The following is a 13405-nucleotide window of genomic DNA, read 5'->3' as shown; positions in this document are numbered from 1 at the left end:
CAGATCTAAGGGCGTAGAATGAAGTGCAACAGTTCAGCTGAGATATGGCCTGGGTCTTATTTTTTTAGCTTCTGTTAAGCTCTTTTTTTTTTCTCCAATGTTGAACCCTAAAAATAAAATGGGTGGAACACTGAACAAATTAGGCTGTGCTGTCTACAGATAACACATAACTGACAAGCAATGAACCAGTTTTAAACTAGGTCTTTAGGCTCTTTGTCCCCAGCAGCCTGTCACAAAGACACCATTAGTTCCCATTTCTATGATTAAATGTATACATACAAACTTTTCCAGAGTTTGACAGACAGCAAATAAGATTTTAGCTCCAACAAGATGATTCCCAAAAAGCTAACAGCATCTCACCAGTCCTATGTCAAGTCTTTGCTGAGGTTTTTAAGGCCTGAAACTGCTTCTTTTTCTCTCCACTTGGGCCATTTGCTCCTTTTCCAAGGCCATGACACACCATACTGTCACGGTTAGGTACTAGAACTGGAAGAAAGATAAATGAAAAAGGTCTAAAGAAACACTTTCAGTAACCCTGAAGACCCACTGAAGACTCACAACACGTTAGAAGTTAAGAAGGTCTGGATGTTTGGAAGCAAAGTATAAATAAATTAGATGTGATTTAAAACATTTGCTCCACACTGTATGAGACTAAAATCTCACTGACCATGAAGCAAAGGACAAATGGACTGCATTTATACAGCATTTTTCTAGTCTTACTGACCATTCAAAATGATTTTTACATAACGAGTTGTCACACACAGATCAATAGGTAACTCGCTGTTCAGTGTGTTACCCGAGGAAATTTCACATGTGGTGGAGAAGAAGCTGGAATCGAACTCACAACCTGTTGATTGTCAGTCGACTACTCCTCCCAACATAAACTCAAATTAGAAACATGTGCCCTTATTGGGAGAATGATACAATATTACTAATACATACAACAAGACTAATATCCTGGATGGCTATGGACCAGTTAGTTGTATACGAAGGCTTCCAATCTGCTAAAACGTTCTATCACATATTTTATGTCCTTTTATTGAGAAGACAAAGACACTACCAGGCACAGATTTATACGACTGCAAGGAGAAGAGTGACACAGGACTACACCTCCCCCACATGTTCCTGTGCACTGCCAGACAGCTGGTTGAAAGAAGGCCACAACCCTTTTCCCTCACTTTCAAACATGACAAACTTGGCTGTTTAGATAAAAACTATGGATAGACATGTTGTGGAAAGGAGTTGTACCCATTACTCTACAGCATTACTCTGTTTAGCTGCCAACTGCAGGCTGGCTGCAGGAGCCAACAGTCAGACTAATTATCCAGCTAATATCTGCCTGATCAATTCCCAGTGTAACTCTATAAAGAACAAAGGGGAAAAGGCAGTAGCAGGTAGTAATAACATAATATGTACAATAAGCACTCCCAAGCAACAATTAGATTTATCTGGTATTTATTCTGGATTTTTACTGAAGTCTACAGATCCACATCAACATAAAACTGAATAAATGTTACAGAAAACATTAAAACCGTAATAATCAGCAGGAGAAGGTAAAACTATTGCTTTTAACAAATAGAAACAATTAGGTAATGTCTTACAGCATTGATTTAAATGTTATTCCTGTGAAACTGGTAATATATTGTGGAAATCTAATATATTGCCTTATCTTGGACTTCCCCAGCTGGAATGGGTCAGTTTTCCATTACCTGGAATATCCTGACTCCAGCAGCCAGCCTGAAAATATACCACCCAATAAAATGATTTGGCATGCAAATCAAAACAATATGCACGGCCGCTTGCCCAACATACCCAGCATAAGCCACAGCGAAGGTATGCAAATCCAATTCCCCAACCCAACGAGCACCAGGTAGAAATGCAAAGCAGTGGTTTATTAGGTAGGCTAAAAAAATAGGCCTGCTGACATTTCTGCCAGCATGTAACAGTAAGGCTATGTCTGCCATGATGGTCGCTGCGCTGTACGTAAATGTATGGTGATCAACCACAGAGGATCGAGTGTCAGGTCAGTGTTCTTGGAAAAACAACTACCTAGATCCTAATTCAAGCACACGTTAGCTACAATTTCCTTGATCAAACTGGTTGACTTGCATCACCCAGAGAAGTCAGAGAGGACTGTGATTTACTTGAGCATACACACCCAAACATTCACCGCTACTCTAGAGACAAACACTCACCAACATCATTAATACAAGGATATTTTTAATATGCTGCAACAGATCATAATCCTATGACCTCAGCAGGATCATAGCAATGGGCTAATGAGAAGCGACAACACCTCTGGCAAGGACATAAGGTTCTGTTTCCCTAACAGCATCAACTGTTATCAGGTTACAATCAGCTGCTGCTTCTGGAAGGAAGGTTTTCTTCACCATGAACTGTTTCAGAGAAGTTTCTTTTAAACATTAACTTGGTTCTTATGTAACATGGAGTAGTTTAACTTCCTGCAGAAGATCACACCGCCTCAACCCAGTAAAGGCCGATTTCCTGACAGCTCTCATTTCTTTAACAACATGACACCAGAGGCACCATCAGCTGTTAGCGGTGCAGTGAGTTGTCCACTACGCCTGATTTTACAAAAATTGACATTAGTGGCTCTAGCTTGCACAGCGCCAATAACAACAAAGAAAATTTGGATATTTTTCACTTTTGCGATGATAATTTAGAATAATAATTCATAATGACCATTAATTAAATAATTACTGACCTACTCAGTGGCACTGACATTATAAAAGTTTGAAACAGAGCAATGGTTGTAAAAAAACAACATGCTACTAATTGGATTCTTTTGGCACTTCCATATGGAGCAGTATTGTTTCTTTTATTTGAATAAAAAGAACCAAACGAAGACTTATATAATCACGTTTCACAGAAAGCTCTAAACAATTTTACAAGCTGCAGCAAAATGTTTTTATTCAAATATTGGAAACAAAGTTTCACCATAACTAGAGACCATGTTTCCAGCTGACAGGTATTACTGTGCTGGTGTAGCAGTAGAACTGATGTATGTGTAATATGCTGGGATGGGCCTGTTGTTGGTTCCTCAGATGGAGCCCTTCACATACTGGTGACTTGCTCTTGCTTTATTCATGCTAGTCAAAATCATGCTGTGCTTGTATTACAAATGACACGCAATCATAGCTAGACATGTTTAGAAGTAAGCTCCTTGCCTGTCGTTATGCTAATTAGTCACATGGTCGTTATGTTGTGATGGGTATACTGGTACCAGCTGGTGTAAAACAAGAGACAGAGGTACGCTATGTACGTCACAGCCCTTTAACCAGGACCCTGATCCAACACTTTTTATCCAGTTAATGACAAATAGCTCGCTAGCTTGAGGTTCTGTTTTATGTTAGCGCTTCAGTACAAAGGAAAAAAAAAAACAGTTTACTGTATGGTGATCATGTGATGGTGATCTAAACAGCATTTATTTAGAACTCACCAGAACCTCGGTTCCCTTATTCACTGACTCCAGTTGCATTACAAATTAATTTCTCTTTAAGGACCAACAGGCCTCCTAACCATTACTCTTCCCACTGGTGTCTCTGACTGCAGCCTCATTATGACAAGCCGTGGTCAGTATGGTGTTTCACAAACAGGCACATTTAAATTCTCCTTTTCTTTCCCATTGAAACATGCCTGCACGGCTCCATATGTGGTTTTTGGACTGTGCTGCCTACAGCTCATTTTAAAGATGGCCACGGTTTTTCAAGACAACTTTAAATGTGGCTGTAGGGCTCATGCAGAGATATCGGATAAAAATGTTCCTGCACTTGTGAAGAAACACAAGGATTGCTAACCGGTACTTTAAACACAGGACTTGTGTGACCCATGTGTCAATCTCATCAAACGGGTCAACCCTATTTGATGAAAACACATGCTCTGCTAGGAATCTGGATTGCTTGTTCACGAACACAGAGGTTGGTGACGGCATTCAAACAACGTCAAAGTCAACAAGGAGCCAACACTGGATCTGATCAGCCATTAGCTTCAAGAGTGTAATCAACTAAGTGGACTTTTGAGAACTCTCTTAGTTGTTACATGTGCAGCCTTGACCTTTAAACTTCTTTTCCAGATGGACTTTGTCATGCATAATAGACTAGTTTATTGCTAATCAAATAAGCAAGTTTCTTCCCTTTCTGAGTCAATGTTCCATCAACTTGTTACCTAATACTCTGGGAAAAAAGAAGGGAACTTTCACCACCGACATCGTGCACCCACTGTGGTGTGGCAGACTGATCAACAGATTTCAATGTGTGAGGCATTTTACTATATGCTCTGATTGGTCATTTCAGATTAATTTACACATAGGTGTAGGCTGCATGTATGGTTTCATAGCTTGATTTGAGTGCTATGGTCATAGCACTCAAATCAAGCTATGAAACCAAGTGCAGACATTTATTTCATCATCTGACTACTTCTGAAACCCTTTTTAGTGAAGGGTTCCTCAGGAAAACTGTCAACAAAGTGAGTAATCAGCCCTGCAATAACAGACTTGAATCAATCAGATTTAGATAATTCTGAAAAGCAAACTTTTTCAAAAGGATTCTTGATGACCATCAAACCACTGCTATCCCAGCAGAGTGCGTGTCTGTAAAAACCGAACCTGTAATTGCTGCAGTCAAGCCTGCTGTGGGAATTAGGAATTCTGCCATGTGACTGGTCAGATAAGGCTGGATACTTCCACAGTCTGTGAGTGTTTGATGAGTGTTCCTGTGTGTGGTTATAGGTGATCATCAGAGCAGGAATAGCTTTCAGCTGAAGGAATCCCTAAACAAGCACACACACATTAAATATCAGAAAAGATGGAGGCAAATTCAAGTCAATGCCTTGTTTAAATATAGCACGGAGGATGTTATCTATAAAATCAATCCCAGAGGCTCCTACATGCTTTTCTCAGGGTTACCAGAGAAGAAACCCAGATGATTGTCAGTACAACAGAAGGAGAGTATAGCTTGGCTGTGGAAGGCCACCAAAGAGAGGACACAGTCCTGGATGAAGTGGAACAGCCTCTCACAGCCTGGAAGTCTGATAAATGCAGCAACACTATGTCTCTATTTAAATTCTAATGTTGTTGTAACATTAAAACCGCTAATTTTAGCATATTTTATAGTTATTATATATAATAGACAAATGCAAAGTTCATATTTGTCACATCAAAGAAAACTAATATATGGTTTTCAAGTGTTTACAAATAAAAATCACAAAAGGGTGTCATAAATATAAATTAACCTCTTTAATCTGATACACTTAAATAAAATCCAGTACAAACAATGTACAATTTAAACTCAGTATAAGTTTGAGCTGCACCACTGATTGGCTTCCAATCATCACTGCAATTTCAATATGAGCAATGCTTGACAAGAATATTTTAGGCTAACATTTTAGGGGTCATGCATTGAAACTCTGCCAGCCAATAACACATATCTGGCAGGTTGGATGGTCTAGCAGTGATCTTTATGCCCACACCTCATGTAGACTGCAGTGACTAAAAACGCAAGAGGAAAGTAACAACAAAGTGGTTTGATCACAATAATATATATATATATGTTTGTGTGTGTGTGTGTGTATTTTTTTTACAAGCAATAGATGGGTCTTTCAATGGTTTTTTAATACGCCTACATGCTCTAAACCACAAAACTGTAACAACAGCAAAACAGATCAGATTCGTCTGCAGCTCCAGACGGTTCGATCCAAAGCTGCTAGCACGTGTGTGCAGTACAGCAGCTTGACAGCCCGCTAGTTCAGACACCCACAGCTCCAACACCACGGTCAGAATCAAATCGAAACACACGAAGGCCGAAAAAGTCTTGAAGTGTCCCCCTGCTGCAACCTAGCTGCATGTCAGCAAGCTGTCCAGGCGTTAAACATACAGGCTAGCAGTAGTAAAGACGTTAACGTTCCCCAGTAAAGGCTAGCTCTAATTGTACAGCGAAATAAGCCGACCCAAACAGTCGGTACTCCGACAAGGCTACATATTCCTCTCTTAAGACGCATACTGGGCTGTCAACTTTGCCCTCCTGCTTCGTCCAACTCCTACTGTACAAACAAGGCTTTTCTTCTAATGGGAACAACGCCACACCAAACACCGTCCGACAACCAACCAATTTAACTTGACCTTGCCTACATCTAAACACACAATCTGCACTAAACAGCCCCAGCCCCGCTGCGATATCGTAAAGGAACAAAGCATCTATTCAGGAAGCAGAAAAGTCAAGCAAATGTCTTTTAAGAGGGATTTATTTATAAAGTGTCTGTTTTGAATCGCTTTCAACTGTAGCACACCGTATAGCATTTCGTGGGCAGATTACTGCGGAAAACATGGCTTTATCTACTGATAAACCTCTATATGGCAAAAATCTAATTAGATGATCATAATTAATTTAGGCCGAATAGGAGAATGTATCCAGACTGTTAGAACTAGGGTTATACAGCAAACAGTACGAACTCCCAAACAGTAAAACAAAGCAGTCATCTTAAAGCGTTGGGTTTTACCGGGAGGCCTGGAGGCTCTCTGTTAAAGCTGTTAGCCTGAACGCAGGCAGCTAAGCTAACTCAGCTAAGGTGGAAGTGGCTTCTCTTTTCGGCTTACCTCTCTTGACAGCCTCGTCATACGACAGGAATCCTATCCTCGACTCTTTAGCCCCCATGCTCTCCTCGTTTCATTGCGATCTGAGGAAAGAAGCGTTTACAATCCGAGCGGCTCAGAAAGTAATTGTTGCCTTATCTGTTTATTGTGAAACGGGTCTCTAGCGGTGTGTCTATGTGGTAAACGGGTGAATGTTTTCAGCGACGCCTCTATGCTGTGTCACATGATCTCACTCTACAGGTCAGTTGATCAACGCCTGTAAACAGAAACGAAGTGATAGACACGGACTTTAGTTCGGTCTCATTGCCGCCAAAAAGTAGCTTTATTTCTGATTCTGAAAGCCACGGAATAATAATTTAACTCAGTATGCACAATAACAAAGCTGTCAGGATGTTTCTGCGTTAACAGTGAACTGTAACTGTTTTAAGCAGTGCTGCGAGTAGCCCAACCTAGTGGCTAGTTTACCACACAAACCTATTCTCTTCACACTACAGCGACATCTAGTGGCCATGTAGAAACCCTGTTTGAAACAGAAGCATGCATTCTTTCAGGGGTCGCTACAGCAGTGTACCTCTCTCACCCGATCCTTCCCCAACCCTCAACATATCCTCCTTCACTGCTTCTAGGAACCCTCTCCTTGGTCTTCCTTTTGTTCTCGCTGTTGCCAGTTCTATATTCAACATCCCTCCACATTTGACTTGTGCTGATTCTTTGACATAGTTATTCTGTCCATGTTCCCAGCTTTTCTTAACATCTCCAGGTCCTTTTACTGTCGTTTTGTTAATGCTACAATCTCCAACCATACACTGCAGCAGGTCTCACTACTATCATGTAAACTTTCCCTTTCATTCTTGCAGCTTTCCATCTATCAAATTATCTCGACACCCTTGCTTTGGATGACTGGCCCCCAATAACTCATCTGCCTTCTAGACGTCTGCCCCTTGCAGCTTCAATGTTCAACACATCTTCCTGTCATTTACACACACATATTGTGGCTCACTTCTACTGGCTTTCACCCCTCTTCCTTCAGATAATCCATATCTCCAGGCTCTCTTCCACCTGCTTCCTGCTGTCACTACAGATCATAATGTTTGATAAAAACAGCATAGCCCCTGGGGGACTCTGGCTGATCTCATCTGCCAACTTGTCTAAACTACAGCAGAAAAGGAAGGGGCCCAGAGGTGATCCTTTATCCAATCCCTTATCAACCAGGAACTTACCTCTTGTTCCTGCTACTGCCCCACTGTCTGTGTGATGGTCTTGAACCATTTATACATTCAGTTGTGTTCATAACAATAGGAGTGTGTTTTAAAAAGTGAGTAAAAGTCAAAATCCTTATAAAAACCCTCAATTGTTTTCTAAATGAAAATCTGAAGAAAAGCAGGTTTCATTAAAAGAAGGGTTTGCATTTTTCTTTGAAAACTCAAATATTTACTGTGTAAACTGAAAATGTTTAAAGATTCAGCTTTCCTGTGAATCACGGAACAAACATTTACTTGTATGACCAATGTTTCTGAGAACTGCCTCACATCTTTGTTGCATGGAGTCAACCAACCTCAGGCAGCAGTGGACAGGTTTTCCAGCCCAGGATGACTGGACAACATTCCACAGTTCCTCTGCATTTCTTTGAATTATATTAGAAAGAGCAAGTCTGATGTCACCCTTCAAGGTTGGTGTGTTTGTGGCTGCTGTATTGTCCAAACACCAAGACCAAGAGCATTTCCTTTTTGGCATAAAGCAGCATGGCCTCTTCAGGTATTTTGATGTATTCAAACTGATCTTTGGCCTGAGAACACTTCCAGAAAGAGCTGGAGAGTCACTGGTGAGAGAGATCTTTATGCTTCCCTCTTGGGCCTGGTACCTCTGTGACATGATCCCTGATAAGCTTAAGATAACAGATTGATGGATGGTTGGATGGACTGCATGGGGCTTTCTTTCTAATAACTCAGCTTCATGGATGCTTCTTCTAATTGTTACAGTACTCACACCTGTAGACCTTCTTTCATCACCCTGGAGCTGACCATTGACTGAGCCTTTGCTATTTAATATATTATTTAAACCATCTGAATAGAAGTTTTCTGTTTTCTTCCATTCGTTTTTGGTTTTGGTTTCTATTGTAGGTTATTGGAGCTCGTTTTAGATGTGCAGTCAGTCAATTTCTGCACATCTTTATACAGACCCATTCAATTTATTACAGTGACTTGCAAAAGTATTCAAACCCCTTGATTACAACTATACACATACATATATTATATTTTGAATGTTATGTAAAAGACTAACACAAAGTGGTTGCTGCCACCACCATATTTGACAGTGGTGATGTTGCGCTCAGAGTGATGTGCAGTATTAGTTCTCCGCCACACATGGCATTTTGCATTTTGGCCAAAAAGTTCAATTTTGGTCTCGTCTGACCAAAGCACCTTTTTCCACATGTTTGCTGCGTCCCCAACATGGCTTCTGGAAAACCGCAAACTGGACTTCTCATGGTTTTCTTTTAACAATGCCTTTCTTCTTGCCACTCTTCCATACAGACCACATTTGTGCAGTGCACAACTAATAGTTGTCCTGTGGACAGATTCCCACACCTGAGCTGTGGATCCCTGCAGTTTATGCAGATATTCTCTTAACCAACCTCTGAGGCCGTCACAGAGCAGCTGTATTTGTACTGAGATTAGATTACACACAGGTGGATTCTATTTAGTCATTGGCAATCAGGCAACATCTGAAGCCAATTGGTTGCACTCAGAGTGAAGGAGGCTGAATACTTTCACACGCCGCACTTTTCAGGGTTTTTTTCTAAAAAATGTTTTCAATCATGTATAATTTTCTTTCCACTTCACAATTGTTTACCACTTTATGTTGGTCTTTCACGTAAAATTCCAATAAAATATGCAGTATTTATGTTTGTGGTTGTAATGTGACAATATGTGGAAAAGTTCAAGGGGTATGAATACTTTTACAAGACACTGTGGAAGGAAGGTCCATCTATTTCAGTAACTCTATCACTAAGAGAAACACATTATATATTCAATAAATAAAAATATGTGTTCCAGTGAGGATTGTTTGTCAGATTAATTAAGTATTAAGTATTTTATGAAAGTAACAACCTTGAAGCATTTATAAAATAAATCTTTTAAAAAGCCCACATTTCTGTATTAAAAAAGTTTTTTTTATTGGTCTGATGTAATATTCTAATTTCAAATGTCATATTTTCATCAGGCTGTAAGCAGAAAATCTTCAAAATTAACAGAAATAAAGGCTTGAAAACATCTGTTTAATGAGCTAACTTACTGAAATTGTTATGATTTGGGTTTGTTTGGTCTTTTGGTTTCAGGTTTTTTCTTTATGTTTTTCACAGTTAAGGTTTTGAATCGTTCATCTGTTTATTATTATTATTATTCTTGTTAGATTTTTGAATCATGTTTCCGTTTGTTTTTTCTGGTCATGCTTTAATTTTGTTGTCTTGTTCATGTTATGTCAAGTTTGGTTTTCGGATCTGGTTATGCTTTTGTTGAATGTTTTTCTAGTTTCTGTTAGTTTGTGTTCAAGAGTCTCTGTTTTGCTCCAGCCACGTTTTGTTCTTCTGTCAATTAAGTTTATTCGGATCACATGCACCTATTAATCTGTCTTCTTGTTTCACCTGGTCACGCTCCATAAATACACACCTTCATCACGGAATCATTTTCAGAACATGCTCATGTCTTCCTTTCAGAACATGCTCATGTCTTGTTTGGATCATGCCATGCCTGTCTTGCCTGCCCGTTTGTTGTTTTGTTCCTGCCTCATCTGTGAGTGAGTTTTTGTTTTTTATTAAATCATTTTTCACCTACTGTCATTCTGCCTGCTAGTCTGCATTCTGGGTTCGTCTGTTGTTCAAGTCCTGACAGAAATAAATGAACTTTTCGACAATATTCTAATTTATTGAATGGGTCTGTAGAATAATTAGACTCATGTGTTAAAGCCTTTATTTCTGTTAACTAGGATGATTTTCCACTTCCAGCTAAAGACATGACATTTAAGATTAGAATATAACATAAAACCAATAAAAAATATATTTAATACAGTAATTGGGGCTTTTTCAAAAGTGTGTTTAATATTTCCTTAAAGGTTTTTATTTTTAAAAGTTACCTTTAATCTGGCAAATGAGCCTTTTAGGAAAGCATGTTCTAGTTTATTGAATATGAAATATATTTTCCCCTCCACAGTAAGCTGCCTTCATCTATAAATATAGGTCCAAACGTGAGGCCTTATTTAACAGCTGTTGTTTCCCAGAATGCATGGCTTCACTGACTGACCTCCACACTGCTGTTATTTAGAAAACTCCCTATTCAAAAATTGTTCAATTACACAGAATCAACAGCATGCATGACATAAACAGTGTGAACTTTTTGGTTAACTATATTTCACGTAGAAATATCATATAAACACTAATTTATATGGTGAGTAATGACGGATTTGTATTATTTAAAACACATTTGCATTTCCCTGCTTTTTGCAACCTAATTTGTTTTCCTAGATCCACAAAGATCTCTTGGAACATTTTCTATACCTTATCAACACTCTGAGCTGTCTTAGAAGACACCAGCAGCATTTGTTCCTCTTTATACATTCTCCACAAGCCTTGAAGGTAAAGGAGCTCCATGGCCTTATTCTAATCGTGAGGACAAGGTAAGGATACTCTACATATTACGACAGCCCATAATTTTACCTATTTTATTTAATGGATTCAAACATTTTTGCCAATAATAATTTTGTTTTTATTTAATTGCTTGTTTTTTATATGTTTTACCTGCTATGACACCTTAACAAGCCCGGAAAGAGCCAACATCTCTTTAGTCAGTTTATGCATTCTAGGAAAGTTATCCTAAGTAGCAAGGAAACAAGGAAGGCAATGAAGAAAATATACAACACGTAAAAAGTGAACAGAAGATGGACATTTTTTCAAAACAGAATATTGGTTGATGGGGAAAAAAGTGCATACCTAACATAAGTGTGCAAAAATAGCTGTAAAATGAGAAGCAAAACAAGTTAGATTTAAGTCACTGAAAAATTGCTTGTTAATCTTTATCCTCGATGAAAAAATATTTAAAATTAAGAACACAATCAAAACCAAGTCCACTCAATGATTATTTCTGTTTCAGAACCACATTTAGAAGCCGTGAGCTGGAGTTAGGCTCTATTTGCATTTAGGAGACTTTATTTTCAGTCCTTCTGTTGTTAATTTGTGTCATAATGGCAAATCAGATGACTCTAGTGCAAGCAACAATTACAGAGGCATTATTCAAGTTAAACGGATTTATTGATAAGCAGGAAGCTCCTCTTGATTAGCCCTGATGATCTTTAGCTGTGTGGCTGCACCTGCCAGTCAAACACGCTGCAAGTGGAGGTGAGAGAGAAACCACACACACACATTACGCAAACCTGCACTCAGCACCCAGGCTTGTCAATTTGCTGCTGTATTTTGGTTTGTTGTCCTGGTATAAAAAGTGCAAACTCTTAAACCGAGTTGCAATCTGCTGGGTTTCCTTAGACAGAAAAACTTTTTCTCCAATTTGAATAAATAACTGAATCTGACTGCACTGTTCAATGATTAGAATTAATTGGAATGTATGTACCTGACTTTTGTGAAGTGCCTTGAGACGACATGTGTTGTGAATTGGCGCTATTTAAATAAACTGAATTGAATTGAATTGAATCCCTCCAGAAACACAAGACCTCGCCGTGAGATCTCCATCCATAATCACCGTCAGGATTTCCGTTTCCCCCAACCCCTTCTTTCAACTCTGGAACAGTAAGCCATTTAAATTCTCCTCACTTCTTAAGATTCATCTCCATTAACTCCATTATCTCTCGCTTCATGTAACTGCTTCTCTCTTCCTCCAGACGCTGCCAAATCACAGGACACTGGAACTACCTTTAGCTCTCCACATGTATCACTGTTATTGAAAATAAAAATCTTTATGGTTTCTATTGAGTCCTCTGAGTGGTTCTGCATGTGGGTCGGAAAACGAAAAGCAAACATGACAAAGATCATTAACAAACACTTGAACTTTAAATCCACCGCATTTCTTTTGTATTTTTTTCACCAGGAAAATATATGATTCAATCTGTAAAAACAGCGTGATGTGCGTCACGTTCCAGCTCCTCCCAAGGAATCCCAAGGTGTGCCCTGGCCAGAAGGAATAGTCTTTTCAGCAAGGTCTTTGCTCTTTGTGGGTCTCCAGAGTGAAGCACCCAAGGAGAATTGAAATCAGATGTTAGAGCCACGTCCACTGACTTTCAATAAAGAGGAGCAGACCAGTAAATTGAGTTCTTTGTCTTTTGGCACATCATCACCTTGACTGGCCAGATCATCACTCAAATTACTGCAGACAAGGTCAGATCAGCTGCACATTCCTGAAGGTCTGTTTGCAGGTCATACCTTTAAGACATTAACAAACACATCACCAACATAAAGCAAAGAACTTCCCAAACTTCACAACTCAAAAGCTGCTACATAAGTCATAAATGAACCTCACAAACAGGATCACGAGGCAGTCTAACCCAAACTGGACAGCAGAGAATGAAGACAAGCTCTTGTTTTGGTGATCCAGACCCAGGCATACCATGCTCTCCAGAACCATAAAATACATGTGAATCTCTTAAGGGTCGAGATCTGTTCCATGACCTCGGTAAAAGCTGCACTACCCATCCTCAATCCACTGGTTAATGATCCATCAAAGACTTATCTCAGTTAGGATAAGAACTGTGATCCCTATAATGTTATGTAACGAAAACTGAGGCCAAAATACACGACAG

At 39.3% G+C, this 13405-nt stretch overlaps 1 protein-coding gene across 2 annotated transcripts in view; it reads right to left on the bottom strand.

Annotated features, from left to right (window-relative positions):
* The window catches only part of usp32 (ubiquitin specific peptidase 32), an 85874-nt gene extending 79048 nt beyond the window's left edge, over positions 1-6826 (bottom strand). For both annotated transcript variants that reach the window (XM_047391935.1, XM_047391936.1), the window contains exon 1: positions 6611-6826. In XM_047391935.1, coding sequence (XP_047247891.1) covers positions 6611-6668 — 58 coding nt within the window. In that variant the 5' untranslated portion in view covers positions 6669-6826. The remainder of the gene's footprint in view (positions 1-6610) is intronic.
* Between the last annotated feature and the right edge of the window lie 6579 nt (positions 6827-13405).

This window comes from Girardinichthys multiradiatus, chromosome 18, assembly GCF_021462225.1.
Source record: "Girardinichthys multiradiatus isolate DD_20200921_A chromosome 18, DD_fGirMul_XY1, whole genome shotgun sequence".
Taxonomy (NCBI): domain Eukaryota; kingdom Metazoa; phylum Chordata; class Actinopteri; order Cyprinodontiformes; family Goodeidae; genus Girardinichthys; species Girardinichthys multiradiatus.
Note: the sequence above shows the minus strand (reverse complement) of the source record. Positions and strands in the feature narration are given on the sequence as shown.